At 48.6% G+C, this 18566-nt stretch overlaps 1 protein-coding gene across 3 annotated transcripts in view; it reads left to right on the top strand.

The window, feature by feature from the left end:
• ZC3H18 (zinc finger CCCH-type containing 18) overlaps positions 1 to 18566 on the top strand; it is a 1042429-nt gene that overhangs the window by 834315 nt on the left and 189548 nt on the right. For all 3 annotated transcript variants that reach the window (XM_069636029.1, XM_069636019.1, XM_069636037.1), the window contains exon 13: positions 16553 to 16699. In XM_069636029.1, coding sequence (XP_069492130.1) covers positions 16553 to 16699 — 147 coding nt within the window. The remainder of the gene's footprint in view (positions 1 to 16552; positions 16700 to 18566) is intronic.

Here is an 18566-nt window from a genome sequence, read left to right as displayed (position 1 = left end):
GCGATGCGTTCTTCCAGTGGGAGGATCTGTTTCTGTACGCCTTTCCCCCTGTCGTGTGATCAACACAGTGTCAGTACAGAATGATACTAGTTTCCCCAACATGGCAGAGGCAGACTTGGTATCCAGACCTACTCAACCTGTCGGCATCGCCTCCAGTCAAGTTGCCGGTACTTCCTGATGTGCTCACCTGAGAGGTACGCTCAATCCTTCATCACGACCCAGGATCCCTGAATGTATGGCTAGTTTGTGGGTTATGGGCTGCCAGTGGACTGAAGGGAGGTCCTCATCAAAGCCAGGGCGTTGTCGACTCTAAAGTGCTACGGCCATAAGTGGAAGCCTTTTTCTGCATGATGCTGGTCACCGAAGATTAGCTCCCTGTGGGTTACGGCCCCACATATTCTTCCATATTTGCTTTCCCTGATGAAAGCTGGTCTGACTCGCACGTCCATCAAGGTACCCCTGGCGGCCATCTCACACTATACCAGATCCTGGCAAGATCCTTGCTGTAGTCCCACAGACCCGTGAAGGAGTTTCTCAAGGGGCTTTTTACGATTTTTTATTTTTCCCGCCAGTGAAGGTGCCTGCCCCGGCATGGGAACTCAATGAAGTCCTGATGAGACTTTATGGGGCCACCCTTTGAACCTATGCATCAAGCCCCACTCAAGTTTCTCTCGTGGAAGATGGCATTCCTCAAGGCCATCACGTCAACCAGATGAGTGGGTGAGATTCAGGCTCTGTCCTGCAAGCAGCCATACCGGTCTTTCCACAAATCGAGGTTAGTGCTGCTTACGCACCTCTTTCATGCCGAAGGTCCAGTTGAAATTCCACCACCACCAACCTTTGGTGTTACAAGTTTTCTTCCCGAAACCTTCATTGCCGGCAAAGAGGACCTTGCATTTGCCAGATGTCTCTCGTGCCTTGAAGTTCTATGTGGCACACACGAAGAGTTTTCAGAATACTTCTCATTTGTGAACTTTGGACCTGTGAATAATGGGAAAGCCTTGTCCAAGGGTTCCATTGCAAGATGGCTCTCCGGCTGCATCATGCACTGTCATCGGCTGGCTAACCGATCCCTGCGACAACGGCGTTCCTTTCTGGTGTACCCCTGCTGGACATCTGCATGGCTGCGACGTGGAGGTCCACGCTTACCTTCACAAGGTTCTACTTCATCACCAGGGATTTGAGGGAGGAGTCCAGAGTCAGCCAGGCAGTTCTATGCAACCTGTTTGCTTGAGGTGAGTCTGTTCCAGGGGTAAGTGTTGATTATTTCTGTTGATACTTGCCACTTCCTGTGGTTGTGTAATGTGTACTGCTGTTTGTTATTCATGAGCATGTGAATCCATGCCAGACCCGATGCTGGAGAAGGCCTAAGTTACTTACCTGTAATATTGTTCTCCAGCATGGGGTCTGGCATGGATTCACATGCAAACCCTCCCTCCAGCCCCTCTGCGTCTCTTCCTGGTCATACTGCCACTTTATGTGCTTACAAATCTGAAGATGGCTGCCAGAGGCAGGGCTTAGCGAGAGCACAGTCATTGGATGGGGGCAGTATGACCCAGAGGACAGTTATTGGTTTAGAGGAGAAATATAGTGTTCAGGTGAAAGTGAAACAGTTTTTTCTTTACCGAGAATTCCCTGCCTGAAGACTGGGAATATACATGAGCATGTGAATCCATGTCAGATTCATGCTGGAGAACAATAGTTAGACAAGTAACTTAAACCATCCTGTCTGACTGCACAGTGGCCATTCATTACCGCAACAAGCTGGTGTAGGGCCCTTGCCTTTGTGCAGAGAAGTAATGCAACTGGTTTTGGGCTCTGGAGGATGGTGGCCAACGGTGGCCCATCTGGCGGCACGAGAGAATGTCACAGCGGATGCTTTGAACAGACAGACTTCAGCCTGCCACGAGAGGAAGCTCCTCCAGGAAGTTATGGAGGAGATCTCCTTTTGGGGCAACTCAAGAGGACCTCTTCGCTTCCAGTGTCCACAGGAATTGAGTTCTGCTCCAGGGAATTTCATCATCAGAGAGCTCTGGGTAACACACGGACAGTTGAGTGGACTTTCGACTTTTCTTATGCGTTTTCACCGATCCCAGTCATTCCGCTGGTTCTCAGAGGTTGCACCTGTTCGGAACTACCATGACCCTACTCCTACGTCCCATCATACTGTATGGGCGTCCCTCGCTAGGGACGGGAGACCGAACCTTTTTCACTAGAAAAATCATCTTCCCCTTTAAATTTAGATGCTGCGCCGGGAGCATGTGCTCCGCTGACTCCACCCACCGGTGCCACTCCGCAGTCCTCTTTTCCACGTCGACGGGAATGGACCGCCTTCACCAGCGCTCTTAGGTTAGGCCTCTGGCCTAGTAATTCCACACACTCTTCTTTGTATTTCTTTTTCAATTGTCAGGTACCGCTTTGTCCTCTGGTGACACGCTCCTCCCCGGCTCATGTCGACGATGGTGGGCTTCAGCAGTTGTCCAGCCTGCAAGGGTCCCTGCCCAATGTACGACCCCCACATCCTCTGCCTCCGCTACCTTGGCCCTGAGCACGGCTGGCCTGGCGGTATTGCGTGCAACGCTCCGACACCACACACCCTCAAGAACAGACTAGCCAGGTGGAGGGGAGGGAACTCTTCAGAAAGGTCGCTTCCAGAGTATCTAAAAGCGTTTGTGAAGCAGAAGACCAGGCCCAAGGTAGGTGCACTGTTCTCCTCCGTACCCTGCATGCAACTCCTTTCCCAGGAAGTGCACTAGCGGGAGAGACCTAACCAGTCCTACGACTGGCACTGAGTCTGCTCCAGCTACCGGCCAACAGGCCGAAGGGGGTCTCAAGATCCTACCGGTGATCCCGCTGAGGGAGGCCAAGGTTCTATTTCTGCGTCTCAACCCGAGGGGCTATGCCATAACACCGGATTTCCGAGGGGGCATCTGTATGCAGCACTACCGGCTCTTCAGCCGAGGGCTCTCCACCAACCAGGACCTGCCCTGATGTGCAGGGTAGGCCTCCACCGCTCTTTGTACTGGAGGAAGCCGGGCCCAGCGCAGCAAGTACCACTATGCAGGCACGTGGCATGCAGCAAGACAAAATGACCGCCTTGGCCAGACAAAATGGCAGCTGGCCTGACACCATCTCCCTCTGGGGACCAGGTAGGGGAGCAAGTCTCCAGGTGGGACTGGTCAACGCCTGTCACTTGGCCCACAGCAGCACCTAGGTCTCAGCAACCTCAGCGGCCCGCACCCTTGCCTATTGCATCCAGCACTCCTTCGGCCCGTGAAAATATGTTCTGTGAGAAGTTCCTTTTATTCTCATGAGGTCCCGACAGATGGGTACCATCCTTAGGGATGTGATCAGGGACATGCTCCATCCGGTACAGCCTTGACCACCCATGGCCACGCCCGCTTTGGGTCCAGCTCCTCTGGGTCCTGCACACCCCCAGGTGCCTCCGGCGCTGATAGTCAGCATGCCACAGCTTGCTGTGCCCAGCACTCCTCCGGCTGCACCGGACTAGCAGGGCACAATGGTGGACACAGATGAGGAGGACCCCGACACTCCATCAGCCAAAGCCTTTCACGAATTGCTTGTGGGCCTGGCTGAGTATTTGGGGATCCTACAGCCAAAGGTGGAACAACCAGAGGAGTGGTTATTGGCAGAAGTTCACACTCTACGCCTTACAGCTAGAACGAGAATCACACTGCAGACGGATATGGTGGCACTTGCCAAAAAAGGATGGCTCAAGCCACATTCTACCCAGCCTACCAATCGGCATCTCAACGCAAAGTTTAGGCAAACAGAAGGGGACTCCCTCTTACTGTCGGCTCACCCCCAGCCACACTCATTGGTGATAGCGGCAGCTTCACTGTACTCGAAGTTTCAATCGTCCTCTGCTTCATCAGCCTCAGCACTCCAGGGTAAGGAGAAGATCATCCTGGAGGCGTTTGGAAAGAAAATCTTTTCCAATGCCACTTTCCCTCTGCACCAGTCCAATGTGGATGCCATGCTGGTGGCTGTCAACCAGAGGCTATGGTGGGAGATTGATGACTTCCTACCTGAACCCCCTGTGCAGAGCCAGGCTCGCTTCAAGGCTGGGCTGGCGGAAGCCAAAATAGTGGCATAGGACATAATGGAGTCCACGATGGCTCACATAGACAACTCAAGTGGTATTGCTACCAACATGAGAAGGATGGCTTGGCTAAGGACGACTAAGTTCAACCCTGATGTCCAGGAATGTATGCTGAACCTTCCTTTCGAACGGGGCGATCTGTTCCATTCAACAATGGATGAGGAACTCGATGGGAAAAATAGCTTGTAGACTGCCAAGCCTTTGTCGATCCTCACCAAGTCCACCTCTAAGGCATATAGCCAAGCGCACCAGTGCTCAGACAAGGGTCAGTCCTTTGGATGCTTGAGGGTTTTCTAAGAGAGGCGGTGCAGACAACCGGACCGATCCCTGAGCCAGCACAGGCAGCACAAGGCGGCTCACAAGGGCTTTTTCCAGTCCCCCTCAAGCCCAGGGGCAAGAAATTGAGACACATCCGATCCACAAGTCTCCGGTGGGGAGCAGGCTTGCCCTTCACGCTCACCGCTGGCGTACAATGTTCATGGACCCCTGGATCCTCTCCATAGTATCCACAGGCTTCCAGCTCCCTATCCCTCTTTCTCCTCTCTGCTGCTCCCACAGATTGGGAAGCAACAGCTACTCTGTTGGCTGAACTATGCTTACTTGTAGAGAGTCAGGCAGTGGAGGAAGTCCCAGCCTCGCAGCGAGGTCTGGGCTTTTATTTACGAATTTTCACTAATGCCCAAAAAGAACCAGGCTGGCCTGAGAGTTGTTACACCTTTCCACCTTGAACCTTTCCCTTCCTCTCCAAAAGTTTAAGATGGTTACCCAGCGCTAATAGCAGAGACATTGTGTGCGGGAGACTGGGTGTGCTCCCTGGATCTGAAGGATGCCTACCTGCACGCCCCAATCTGGCAACCCCATCAGTCCTTTCTGAGGTTTAGGATCATGGTTTTTCACTTCCAGTACAAGGTTCTACCCTTTGGCCTAAATTTGTCTCCCATGGTCTTTACAAGGCTGATGACTGCTGTTGCAGCCCTGCTGAGGGCGCAGGGGCATCACATCTACCCATATTTAGACGACTGGCTCGTCAGGGCAAGGTCTCCAGAGGCAGTTCAGCACACTGCCTTCGCCCTCATGAATACACTACACAAGCTGGGATTTTCCATCAATCTCATCAAGTCGCAGTTGGCGCCCACGCAGAGTCTAACCTTCCTGGGCCTTATCTGGAATACGTGTTACGAGAGGATTTTCCCGTCAGCGGACAAGATCACAGCCATTAAGATGGCCAAGGGGCATTTTCTCAGCAGAACAGTGATCTCTGCATGTTGTTACCAACAGTTCTTGGGCAGCATGTCTCCTGGCAGTGCTCCATACAAGGCTCAAAATTGAGGCGACTGCAGTTGCACCTTCGCAGCCTCCTGGAGTCAGGCGAGGGATTCCTAGGCGGAGCAGGTCAGCATCCCACATCTTCACCAGGACCTGGTCTGGTGGAGCTCGGACAACCGTCAAGCAGCACCTCAGGTCACCGTCAGGAGCAGGTGGCCAACTTCAACTGGCTCAAGTTGATGGCCATCTTGCTCACTCTCCATGCCTTCCTCCTGATCAGCGCCAAGGCGGTCCTCATTGAGACGGGACAGCTCCATCAGCATGTATTACATCAACAAGCAGGGTGGCACCAGGTCTCCTCACCTCTGCACTCTAGCAGTCAACATTTGGGAGTGGGCTCTGGTTAACAAGCACCTGGCACCAATCCACCTCTCGGAGGAGTCCAACCTAGAGGCAGACAAGTTCAGCAGGCTGGGTGCGGACACCTACAAATGGCAGTTGGACGAACCGGTCCTTTAGGGTATCAAATGGGGTCATCCTCAGGTGGATCTCTCCGCCACCTGGTCCAACTGGAAGTGCCGCCAGGTCACGTCCTGGCAGGGATAGGGCAGGGGCGCTCTGGGCGACGCAATGCAGATCCAGTGGGACAACTTGAACGCGTGTACCTTCCCTCCCACTCCCCTGGTCCACAGGGTAATCATCAAGATCAAGGATGCCCGGCACCTCTGTATCATCCTGATCACTCCATGGTGGCCAGCGGGGACATGGTTCTCGAAACTACTCAGCCTGTCAGATCAGGCCCCGGTGCACCTTCCGCTGGGCCCAGTGCACCTCTCTCAGCAGGGCGGCACGGTCCTCCACCCCGCCCTCCAGAGGTTAGCCCTTGCAGCATGGTTCCTGAACAAGTCGCACTGTTCAGGAACCATGTTCGCACTGCATCCGCCACAAGTAACCTAGACCTTATACAAGGACATAGGAGCGATGCCACCAGGAGCCAGTACAACAGCAAGTGGACCAGATTTGGTCACTGGGCGGAATCAAGAGGTCGATCCATTGACCTGCACTCTGGACGATGTGCTATCCTTCTCTGCGCACCTCGCACACTCAGGGGTGCAGGTAGACACGTACCGCACCTATCCTGGTGGTCTTCGGAGCCTACAGGAACTCGGAGGAGAAGGTATTTTCATCCTCTAATTCAGTGGTTAAAAGAGGTTTGGTGTGCCTGACCAGGCTTTACCCCACCCCCCCTATCAAGAAACCACACCCCGTGTGGGACCTGAATGTGGTCCTGGGACCCCAAGCGCATAAACCATTCAAACCCATAGTGTCCACGGACGACAGGCTGGTCACCATTAAGATGGCCCACCTGGTGGGCCTTCCTCAGGACACTGGATCAGTGAAATCCAGGTGCTTGTGGCTTCAGAGCCTTAAACTACTTTTCATAAGAACAAGACGGTGCTTAGAACTCTTGCATTCTTGTCTCTCCTTTTCACGTAAATGAGGAGATGGTGCTACCAATGTTCTTCGCAGACTCAAAGGATGACGATCCAAGGGTATTGAACTGTCTGCATTTGAGGCGTGCTCTGAGATACCTGGACAGGACCAAGAGCTTCCCCAAATCAGACACCCTCTTTGTCACCTTTGGTGGGTCAAAGCCTGGCTGTCAAACCTCCAAGGCTTCCATAGCAAGGTGGATGGTTACGGCCAACAAGGAGGCATACGAGGGGCGGCACAAACCTCTCCCAGCAAATATGCATCCCCACGCAATCAGGGCTAAAGCCACGGTGGTTGCTTTCCAGAAACACGTCCCGTGGCAGGTTATCAGCAAGCCGGCTTCATGGGCTACGCCCTCAGCCTTCTGCAAGCACTACTGCTTGGATGCCGGCTCCGTGTCCGACGCGGCATTTGGTCAGGCAGTGTTAATTAACTTGTTTTCTTAAGAGAGCACCTCTCCACCCTGGGGCAACATTCACTTGTACTCGCCCATACAGTATGGAGGAAAGGGGGCGGGACTTAGGAGTAATTATAAGTTACTCACCGTGGTGACTAACCTACTCCTAGTCCATAGTCTCCTTTCCTCTATACGTCCTACCATCCTCTCCTTCCCCCCCTAATAAAACTTGTCATTAAGCAATGTTAATATTGTCAACGTGTCAAAGGGAACTGAGGAGTGGCACCGGTGGGATGAGTCAGGGAGCGCATGCTCGGAAGGCCGCGCGCATCTAAATTTAAAGGGGAAGATGCTTTTTCTGGTGAAATAGGTTCCGTCTCCACTCCCTAGCGAAGGACGCCCATAGAGTATGGAGAAAAGGGGACTGTGGACTAAGAGTATGTTAGTCAATACGGTGAGTAATTTATCATTTATCACTCGACGGATGTCCTTCTGCCCTCCTTGGCACCCTTCGAGAGAGTCGACTTGCTCTCCCAGTCGGAGCACGGGGTCCTCCACTCCAAGCTCAGCAGGCTGAACCGTCATGTCCTTGATGTCCTCCTTTCAGCTCAGAAGCCCATTACAAAACCGTTTATGCCTGCAGGTGGTGTACATTTTCGGTTTGGTGCTGGGAGAGGGACCTGGATCCTCTATCTTGTCCTCTAGCCCCTGTGTTGGATTTTCTGCTTTCTTTGACCCATGCATGCCTGCAGATTGGCACTGTAAAGTGTTACCATGCCACTGTTTCGGTGTTGAAGCGGTCCCCGGAACAGGGTTCATTTTTCACAATCCCCAATGTTATGCAGAGCTTGTGCCTCCCTGCCAGCTTTTGGTTCCGGCATGGGATTGGAATTTAGCTTTAACATTTCTGATGGGCACCCCATTTGAGCCTTCCTTCCTGTTCTATTACATGAATTACCCTTCAGTTGATTTTCCTTGTAGCCATCACTTCCGTGAAACTGGGATTGAGCTCCATCCTTTGTTTTGCCTCCCTATTTGTTATTTTCCAAAGCGAAGGTGAGGTTGAGAGTGAGACTCTCCTTTCTGCCTAAGGTCATCTTGGATATCAAGCTCTCTCAGAAGATCCCTCCTCCTGTTTTTTCCTCTGCCTCAACCTTCCAAGACAGAGGAATGATTCCATCGGCTGGACCTGGTATGGGCCCTTAAGATCTACGTCTTTTGTGGTAGTGAGGCTAGGAAGGATGACTACCTTTTTGTTTACGCTGGTGCTCTTAATGGCATGGCTGTAGCCAAACTAAACACTTTCCAGGTGGATCATTCTCTGCATCTCAGAATGCTGCGATCTGACTTGTAAGGATGTGCCTGAGGGTCTGCAAACACATTCTTCCAGAGGAATGGCTGCCACCTGTGCCCTGCAGAGCGGAGTCCATGTCCTGGGTATTTGCCAGACGGCAATGTAGGTTTCTTTGCACACATTTCCTAAGCTTTATTGCCTGAATTCCCTTGAGGGCCAGGATGCCGTTTTGGTATGGCAGTCCTTCAGAGTATTCTGGTTTATGTAGTCTTGCTTCCTCGCTCCTTCAGATTTACGAATTGCTTTGGGAGGTTATCCTAGATGAGGAATCTGTGGATGAAAGAATCAATTAGAAGAAGCAATTACTTGCCTCTGTAATGTTCTTTCTGATGGATTTTCCTCCCGCAGTTTCCTATTCACCCTCCCTGTCTGTCCCTCTTTCTGGGAAGCTAGCACACCATCGGTTCTACTGTCCCTCAGCTTCATAGTGCTAGGAAACTGTACTGCGGTACCAAGTGCCGCAATATATACTGACCCCAATGCCCTGTCGGGCGCATAGAGGTGTGAGGCAGAGCCGCGCTGCACTCCCTGGCGGCAAACATTTTTTCCAGAAAAAGGTGCGCTGGCATAGGGATAACATAGATGAGGAATCCTTGGGAAGAACATCCATCAGGAAGAACATTACAGAGAGGTAAGTAATTTGTTCTTCTATAGCCTCTGATTTTCTCTTTTTAGGACTGTTTTTATGCATGGGCTAGATGACTTCTTTATGATGGTATTAAAACTTTCCTTAGACCAATGTTCACCGTGTCTCTTGCCCTGTTGTGTAGCTACTTTGTTGGTATGTATAATGTTCTCCCTAAGACTCTGAGTAGGAAATGATCCCTTTTTTCTTCATAGTGGAAGGAAGTGTTCCCTTCCTCTTTAAGCATAGGAGTTGATTTTACAGAGGTTTTCAAAGTGGAATTTTCTTTTAGTTGTTTTGTGAATGTCTATCACTATTATTTCTGTGCTCTGTTTTGACCAGTGTTCTTGCACCTTTATTGTAGCACTAGGAATGTTCCCACTGTTGTCCTCAGGCATGCCGCCAAAGTCAAAAGCTCAGACGTTCTTTGATGCACATCAGCCGGCTTAGATTTAAGCCTTTTTTTCCTATGCATCCTTATGGCTGCTAGGTGGCACCTGCGCAGCATGACTTGATGCCTGGCCTACGAATCTGGGGGCCGGCTCAAAAGAAACGTTCTCACTTTCTTCCCTTGTTTGCATTTCAACATCACTCTCGAAGTACCTGGCCTGCTCTTTGGCCTCGATCTTCTGTAATATCAGTTGATTCGCTTACTGATTTCTCTGCCTGCATAGCGTAGCCTTCCAGTATTTAGTTGTCCATTACTTAACGGTTTTCATCTTTAAAGAACGTACACACTCCACACTGAGATTTGCAGGGTCCGTTGGAAGACAATTATTGCACACTCTGTGCACGTCTTTTGAAAAGACCTTTGCGTTACACAAGGGGCATAATTTAAATGGCGTATTCTCCATAGAGGCCAAGTTAGCTAGGCAAGCTACTGTTTTTTAGTTTGTGGGGTGTAGAGGCATTATTTTCCGGGTGACACCGTGTTAACCCCTTCTGCCCCCTAAACATTCTCTCCCTACTGTCTGCCTTTCAGTGTAGTTCACCTCCCAATGCGTTGGTCGTTCGATGTCGAACGTGCTGCTTGTATCGATGTTGTCTCGAAAGTTGATATCAATGACTTTCGACAGAGATTGGCAAAACAAAAGGGGTGATGGCTGGAAGGTTTAGAATATATCTTAACCTCTGCCATTGTCCTGGGCAACCCTCCAGACTATAGTTATTTGCCTGCCAAGCCATTACAAATGGGAAAGGACCATATGCAAATCAGGCTTGGTCCCACTCCAAAAGGGGAGTCCAGCCCGAACTGCTTGGTCACATCCCTCCTGCAGGAGACTACAAGCATCCCCAAATATGTTTTGGGCTCGTTGAGCCTCATCAGTGAGGAGTAGCCTGGGTCCCTAGGCTCAGCAGGCACAGGACCCACGTTTGGGCATACACATTCTACTCTGGGCAACTATAGCAAAAGGAAATGGAGAGTGAACACTTGAAGTCTAAAATCAACATACTCTGTTTTGCATCCAACCTATTGGTGGAAAAACAGCAATCCAATGTCGACCTTTGAGATCATGGATACATGTGCACATAAAATAGGAATTGGATAACTGGCAATACTCTGCAATCTGCTTAGTCACATGCTGACCACTAGGTGGTGGCATGTGATATTAAGCAGATAAAAGCCACAGAAAAATTACTACAGGTATTTAATATTAGTCTTATATAGTTGGTCTGGAGTACTACTTTGTTTTTCTCAAAATCAAGAACGGGCCATGACAAAGGTGTTTTTTCCACACTGGCCCTACTCTACGTATACAATACCCAGGATCCCCCTCAGAATTATTTTCTACCTTTGGTTGGTCGCAAGTGAGTGGAGCAGAGAAGAACTTTGCGACTGAACTCCATACAACCACTACCTTCCACACCAGCATTTGTCTCGGAGATAGAGTTCTAACAAGTTGGCTTCAAGTCACCAAACTGACATCACCAACAAACAGCTTCCAAAAACGTACAGTCAAGCATTGGGTGGTCTAGAGGTTGAGTTTGAGATGCACAGTACAGCAATCAATGGAGGTCCTGAACAGGGAATATTCAGTCGGCCCGCAGCTCCAGATGGTCTGTATCCAGCTGACTTGGGGAGAAAGCACTTGGTAACCACAAGCCTGATTAAACATACAAAGCCAAACACACCCGCTCAGGTAGTACAATCAAGAAATCTGGCTCAGAAATCTGTGATGACCAATTGGTGACAGACTTTGAGCACTGTCGCAGCTGACATCGCACAAGACAAAAAGAGCTTCCCATCATACACACACTGAGAAAGATAAAAGTAGTACACCTATAAAGGAAGCCTCCCAGAGGAAGACAGTGGAAAGCCAACCACTATCGCAGCAAGCAGAGGCTGGTACAACCCTACTCAACACTCCAGAATGGGGGCCTCCTTAGAATTCTCCACATCAGAGAGTAAGGAGAGAAAGAGGAGTTGGAAGGGGAGGTGCCATATAGGACCTCTGCTTTTAAGATAAGCGGGCCCACTATCGAGCAACACAAGCAAGTGTGAAATGCATTTTGTTTCTCCTCTACCATGCCACAATCCGCAATCTTCCTGGAGAACTGAGAATGCAGGCTACAAACACCCATTGCAGGGGCTGGAGCAAGCAAGAGACAAAGGCTGCACATAGAGTCCTTTGAATACCTCCTGGATGAGTAGGTAGAGTACTGAGGAGCAGGAAGATAATACTACAGTACATGAGCACATCGCAAACCAGAGGATTACTATATGGACCCTCCCTAAGGCTTAGAACGACTTCACAGACCGAAGACCATTTTGAATACACTGTAGTGCTCAAAAGGGCAGGCAGGAATCTATGGGTTATCCACTTCAATGAAGGCTTCCTAGAGTAACACAAACTTGTCTCATTGCATTCCCTTGAATGCAATCTGTGAATAAGTGCATGGCACTCCCTCTATTATTGAAAACCCTTAGAAGCCATCACCATCTGACCCACTTTACATCCAGTATCAAACCACACCATATTGAATAGTTGTTAAAACTGGAAAGGGGACTAATTCACTAATGTTTCTCATCTGAACATCCACGAGAGTAAGAGCAGGAACATGTACTATTTTGTCCGAAAGATGGCAACTTCTGCTGCATCCAGGTTTTTCGTTGCAAATGCCCTAATGGTGCGATACAGTAAAACACATTGGGACGAACTCTGTAACCTCATTAATTGGGTGTCTGAAGCTCTACAACCAGCTTTCCACAGCATCCTGCAGGATTAAAAACAGACAGCAAACCTGGGTAACAAAACAAAACGCAATAAACTTCAGTTGCGAGAGCCGCGGGCATCAAACATTGTGCATGGTCGCGTGACATGCGATTTAGGCTGAAGACGCAAGCAATCCTGCTGGATAATCCACTCAAATTCACTGTTCTTTGCCAAAGCAGTAGATGAGGCATTCGAAAAGCCAAAAACAAGCATGACACCCTGAAAACACAGGGTCAAATTACCAGTAGGCCTTACCAGCACATGGGTGCGGCCTCCAGTATGAGCACCTTTCGAGGCCATACTGAAGGGCAATAGTCCAGGCAATATACATAGCCTTCCTACAGCGGTTGAAGTACAAGCTCTGGTAGCAACTGTTTTTTGTACAGTGCACCGCAACACCAGCAACGACCTCTAGGGTTTTCTCTTTCTCAAAATAGTGGCTATTGCATGCATGTCCCCTCCCATGCTGCGCCATTTGGAGGAAGATTATACTCCTACGTGCCGTCTCCTGTCCTCCACACTTATGGCACATTCCGTCCTTTGGGACGGGACCGGAGCACTTTAAAGCATCAAAAAATGTATTTCTTTGTCCTTCTTTCATTTTTACACGGGCCCACCGCACGTGACCGTAGTCCCGCCTTCCTGAGCTTCGCCCAGCGCATCGCCCTTCAGTCCTTTTCTCCACGTGGTCAGGGTCGGATGCACTTGCATGACAGGGAATATTTTTCTTTTTGTTCCCTTGTCCTTCATTCCTGCGCCGGTTCCACGGTCATCTTTCTTCCGTCTATGCCGGAGCGTCTGGGATTCGTGTCCTGTCCATCTTGCGAATATCGTTTTTTGCGAGGGCAGATCCCCACTCTCTTTGCCTGGACTGCTTGGGCCCGGAACACCGCTGGGATGCGTGCTTCTATTGCGACTACCTCTCCGTCTGGGCACTCTGTCGGCTTGTCAGGTGGGAGGTTGTTTTTCAGCACATTCCTCCACCACATTTACAGCCGTTAATTGAAGAAAAACGGAAACGGCCTGTAAGTATGTTCCTTTTTAGGGAACCCCGTCCAGGGGACTCCTTCCCGGGTCTTCTGGGTCTGGGAGGGTCTCAAGCTGCTCTACTCTCTTTGGGGTGTCCCAAAAGGGATCTAACTGGCGCTGCAGCGTTTCCTCCGAGGAATCCTGCAACAGGGCTGCCAAAACCGGATCTTCATCCAAGGTTCCCCTTTTGGTGGCTAAAGTTAGGCCCAGTACTTCAGGGGCTGTTGTCACTGGGGTCAGCCCCAAGGTTTCCACATCTGGAACTAAGTGTACCGAGTCTCGGCTCCAGGTTTCTCTCAAGATGACTGGATGTACCGTGGTTATCCCAGAGGTTCCCCTTCCTGGGGCTATGTCTAAGGCCAGCAAGATTGAGGGGCCCCCTTTGAGGGTTCTGGATTTAGGGGGTGACTCTAAGCCTTTCCACATTCAAATCTGTGGTGGAACCGATCCTGTTGAAGGGGCAAAGAAGCCGGTTAAGCACCTTAAGTCTTCGAGTACCAGCTCCGCCGAGGTTCCCTCACTTGGGGCTAATTCTTCGGCGGTCTCTAAGGTGTCTCAAACACACTACATCTGCTAGCACTGGCTCTGCCGAGGTTCCTGATCACAAGGCTAAAATCGAACAGAAGACCCCTGACTCCGTTGTGGTGACCACGGCCTCACACCTGTGACGCAGTTCGCCTCAGGCGTTAACAAAATGGCAGTCCAACCCCCATGGTCCATGACAGCCATTTTGACTAACTCTGGTTGGAGTAAACATCTCCTGCCAAGCGTGGCTGCATGCTAAGAAGTTTTTGAAGGAAGTTCAGGACAAGGTGTTTGAACTTCCCTTCGCGGGTAAAGAGCTGTTCCACTCCTCCATGGATGAGGAACTCGCAAAGACCAAGTCAAGCACTAAAAATGCACAGGCAGTTCTTAAGAATTTGTTCCAATAAGGGAAATTTCCATCCACCCGTAATACCTATGGTCAGTGCTTGGGAATCTCCCACAAGTATGGAGGAACGGGGATGGGACATAGGAGTATGACAGTTACTCACTATAGTGACTATAGTGACTACCTTACTCCTAGTCCATAGTCCCTTTTCCTCCATACGCCTGCCGTCCTCTCTAATAAGTATGCTCTATTATTGCTAAATGGTCCTGGACCTGGCGATAGAAAAGGGCTGAAGGGCGATGCGCGGACAGAGTTCAGGAAGGCAGAGCTACGGTCACATGCAGTGACACTGTGTAAAAATAAAAGGACAAAAAAGTTACTTTGTGTATGCATTAAAGTGCTCTGGTCCCGATTCCAAAGGATGGAATGTTTGACAGGTATGGACGAAAAGGGAGTATGGACTAGGAGTAAGGTAGTCACTACGGTGAGTAACTTAGTCAATGTCATTCACCAATTTGTGGGGGTGGACGGATGGGCGGCGGGCAGTAGGGAGATCATTTAGGACAAGTGGGTCATGAGTATAATCAAGGAAAAATGCTGTTTAGAATTTGTGGGAAAGCCACACCTCCTCCGACCATGCACCAGAAAAATACCCAATAAACATCTCCTATTACAGGACAATATTCAAACTGTTCTGCAGAGGGCAGCCATCAAACCAGTCCCGGGTATCCTCATTATTTTGTTGTCCCCCAAAAAGACAAAATGAGAATATCAGTGCTAGATCTGTGCCCTGTAAACAAGTTTGTAAAATTACAAATATTCAGAATGGCATGTTCCAGGATGCAATTCCATTTTCAAAAAGGGGATACTACATGGAAACACACTGGTCCTATTTCAAGGTTCCCAGGCTATTGCAAAACCGAAGATTCATGGCGGACACGCATAGCTTTTAGTTTAAGGTGCTTCCTTTTGGGGTTTTATTGCCACCTTATTTGTTCACAATGGCACTAATGGTAGTGGCATGGACACTGTGCTGTCAAAACATTTTGGTCTACTCTTACCTAGCTGACCAGGTCATAGCAGGGGAAAGTACCATGTTGTGCACCAAGAACAGACAAGACTATCGGGCTCATTAATTAGCTGGGTTTCTCCAACAGCAAACTAAAATTCTGCCTCATACCATGCCAATTCAAAACGTTCTTAGTACAAGAAGAGCAATGTCTTATCACTCTCAAGAAAGAGTACTAGCCCTTTAGACTCGACTCCCTTGTTATCAGATGGTTGGTTGTTAATGGTAAGATAGTTATGAGACTACCAGGGATGATCACAGTTTGTGTTCTTCATCCCATTTGCATGCCTAAGCATGCGGTCAGTCCAACAGTGGCTTGCAAGCCAATGATCGCAAGCATTGAGACGAATGACAAGATCTAGTGGTGGTTTCTCCTGAAGTGAGTGAAGTGTGTTAAAAGGAAAGCCTTTTGAAACTTAGAGTTGTACGAAGAAATTCACTTGTACAATAAATACAATGGGTAGCGGGGCAGAGGTCAATAAACTCAGCAAGTAATGTTTGATATTTTAAAATGAAACAACCCTTACACCTATACTGCTACCAAGCAGAGACTTGGCAACAGGGTACTCTGAAATGCCTGCAAGCCTAATGATGGGCAGGCACTTGCGCTGCAGAGCAACTGGTATCCAGTAGGGACACCAAACAAGGTACTGTGCAACCAGTAGGGCAGGACTGTGCCCAGAATAGATTTTACTTTATAGTAAAAGCTGAGCAACACACATCCTCCTTAACAAATATTAAAACTAATATTAACAGCATTAGGTTTCACACAATAATGTGCATCTTACAAAGATGAGGCCTTTATTCCTCCAATCCATTTCGTGGCAGCTTCATTTTAGTTCGCTTTATATGGCTGGGTGTTTAATATAATTGTGTTGGAAGTACGTTTGTCGTAAAAGGTGTAAAAAGTATAGCAATAACATAAATCTAAAGCTGAAGCATTATCAATTTCAGCAACCATTCAGAGTAGTGCTTTGGGCGAAAGGGTGAGGGGAAGTGAATGTTCTGTAAACACATGGATTTTAGTTGACATCTAATCTTTCTGCAGTTTGTAGGAAGTGGGAACTATGGTAAACCCCTACTTAGTATAATGTTTCTTTTCTTTTTAGGAGCACAGTCGGCGGAAGCGTCAGTGGTAGTGTTAGCAGCTACAGTGGCTCCAGTTCCCGTTCGGGGTCCCGATCTCGGTCCAGGTCTCACTCTCATTCATCCTCTGCATCGGGATCTCCTTCTCCTGCAGGGTCCAAGAAATCTCGGTAAGCAGTTATTTATTTTGCCTTGAGGCAGCATCGTACCTGCATAATAGTGGGATTGGAAACCAGAACCAACGTTGCTTTAGTCAATATCTGGCACCTCAACTTAATTGAATAGAGAATGGTGTACAGGCACATCCCTTCTTGGCTATTCAAAGAAACGGAAATGGTTTGAAGACATATGTTTAGATTGCTGCCATATGCCTCCAGATAAGCGGCCTACCAGTCTTAATATTAGGCAATTACGCCCACCCAGAAAATAAATGGAGTAACATATAGGAAGGTTCCTGCACCTGGTTTCCAATGTTTGTGCTCTGGCCAAAGGCATCAGCAGCATCTGCCACACAGCAGAGCTGTACTATTGTGTTCTATACTCTACAGTGGTCTTCTAAGATAGCAAAACATATTTTCAATTACAGCAGTTACTGGACTTGGCAATTGTCTTACAGAACAGAAAACCGTAAAATACTGCCTCCTCAAATCTTATGTGGTGCTGTGGATACCATGAATATATAAGTAATGCACAGACACCAGTTTACATAGACCAAAAACGACTACAGCATATTCGTGTGTTCCCTCTCTGTAAATATCTGCACATATAGATTTACTGGATTATATTGAGGATATTCGTTTCTAGGTTCTGTGACACCGATTCCTTCCTCCAAGCCTTACTGCCACATCATGGCTTCTGCAACCAACCTCGGGATGTAGACAGTGTCCCTGTGTGAAGACGTGTTGGGTTCCACAGAGGATTGCATACTTGGGGTGGAGCATGGCGGTTGTTGTACTGCGGATCTTGCAATAATGAGTTAACACGGAGCAAAAAAAAGGATGGCGCTGACCCCTTTTTGTAGCTTTCAATTTGCGGAGGCAAAATTCAAAAGCAAAAATCCTAATGAAGTAGAAAGAGGTTGGACCTATCCCCTGTAAGAGGATGAAGCATGCCCTAAAGTTCAGAAGTTGTGTATTTGGAGCCATGAAGAAGTAAAACATGTTATGGATCGGAGTAGCTTCTGGATACTGGAAAGCACTGGAATCGAAGTGGTGCCCTGGAAAGCACTTGAATTCAAGATATGTTATAAGTATGAAAGGCATTTGAGCCTAAGATGTGCCAAGAATCCTGAGGAAAACGTAACCTCAAAAGGTGCTGAGAACAATGAGGAGCGCTTAAACCTTACAGGTGTTAAAAACACAATGGAGAATTTGATTTTAAGCGGTGCTGTAAATCCGAAGGAATACTTCCACCTATGAAGTCCCGACATGGATTGATTACATTAGATTCCTTAAAGGTATTGGAAACCATGAACTAAACTTGAGTTCCTAATAGTGTGCGAAATACTGAAGACAAACTGTAAATGAAATATCCTAGATGGTGATGTATTTTAACTGATATAGAGGATACTCTTATTAAATCTTTCGGCTAAACTTGCCTTTTCAACACTGATATGCTCCAGCAAGCATGATTAAATAACATGCTTTCACAGAAGTTAGTCACAGTAGGGCCTTTAGACTTCCATCTTAAAAGAACACCTTTGCTTGGAGAGAACAGACTGGTATGTAACCACTTAAGCTTTATTTCTCCCTCATTCAATTGTTCACTTCCATTGCCAAACAGCATCAAGGTCTGTGATGTGTGTGCTGCAGAGTCTTAAATCTTATTCACCTTTGCTAACAGTTTCAGCCAAAACTCCCTTCTCAGAGGGAAATACCACACCAAATGCCCCAGAGTACCAGCCACTCTATGGCTCTTTCAGAAAACCCTGCAATTGTGAGCACTTCCTAGCTGCCAATCTGGTAGTAGAGTAGTACAGACAATGTATTAATTTTTATTTGAGTGTATGTTCTTGAGAAACTGATAAATGCAATGTGC

The sequence above is a fragment of the Ambystoma mexicanum genome, chromosome 1q (genome assembly GCF_040938575.1).
Source record: "Ambystoma mexicanum isolate Mex_15411 chromosome 1q, UKY_AmexF1_1, whole genome shotgun sequence".
NCBI classification, from domain to species: domain Eukaryota; kingdom Metazoa; phylum Chordata; class Amphibia; order Caudata; family Ambystomatidae; genus Ambystoma; species Ambystoma mexicanum.
The sequence above is the reverse complement of the archived record's forward strand: the minus strand, read 5'-3'. Positions and strand labels throughout refer to the sequence as shown.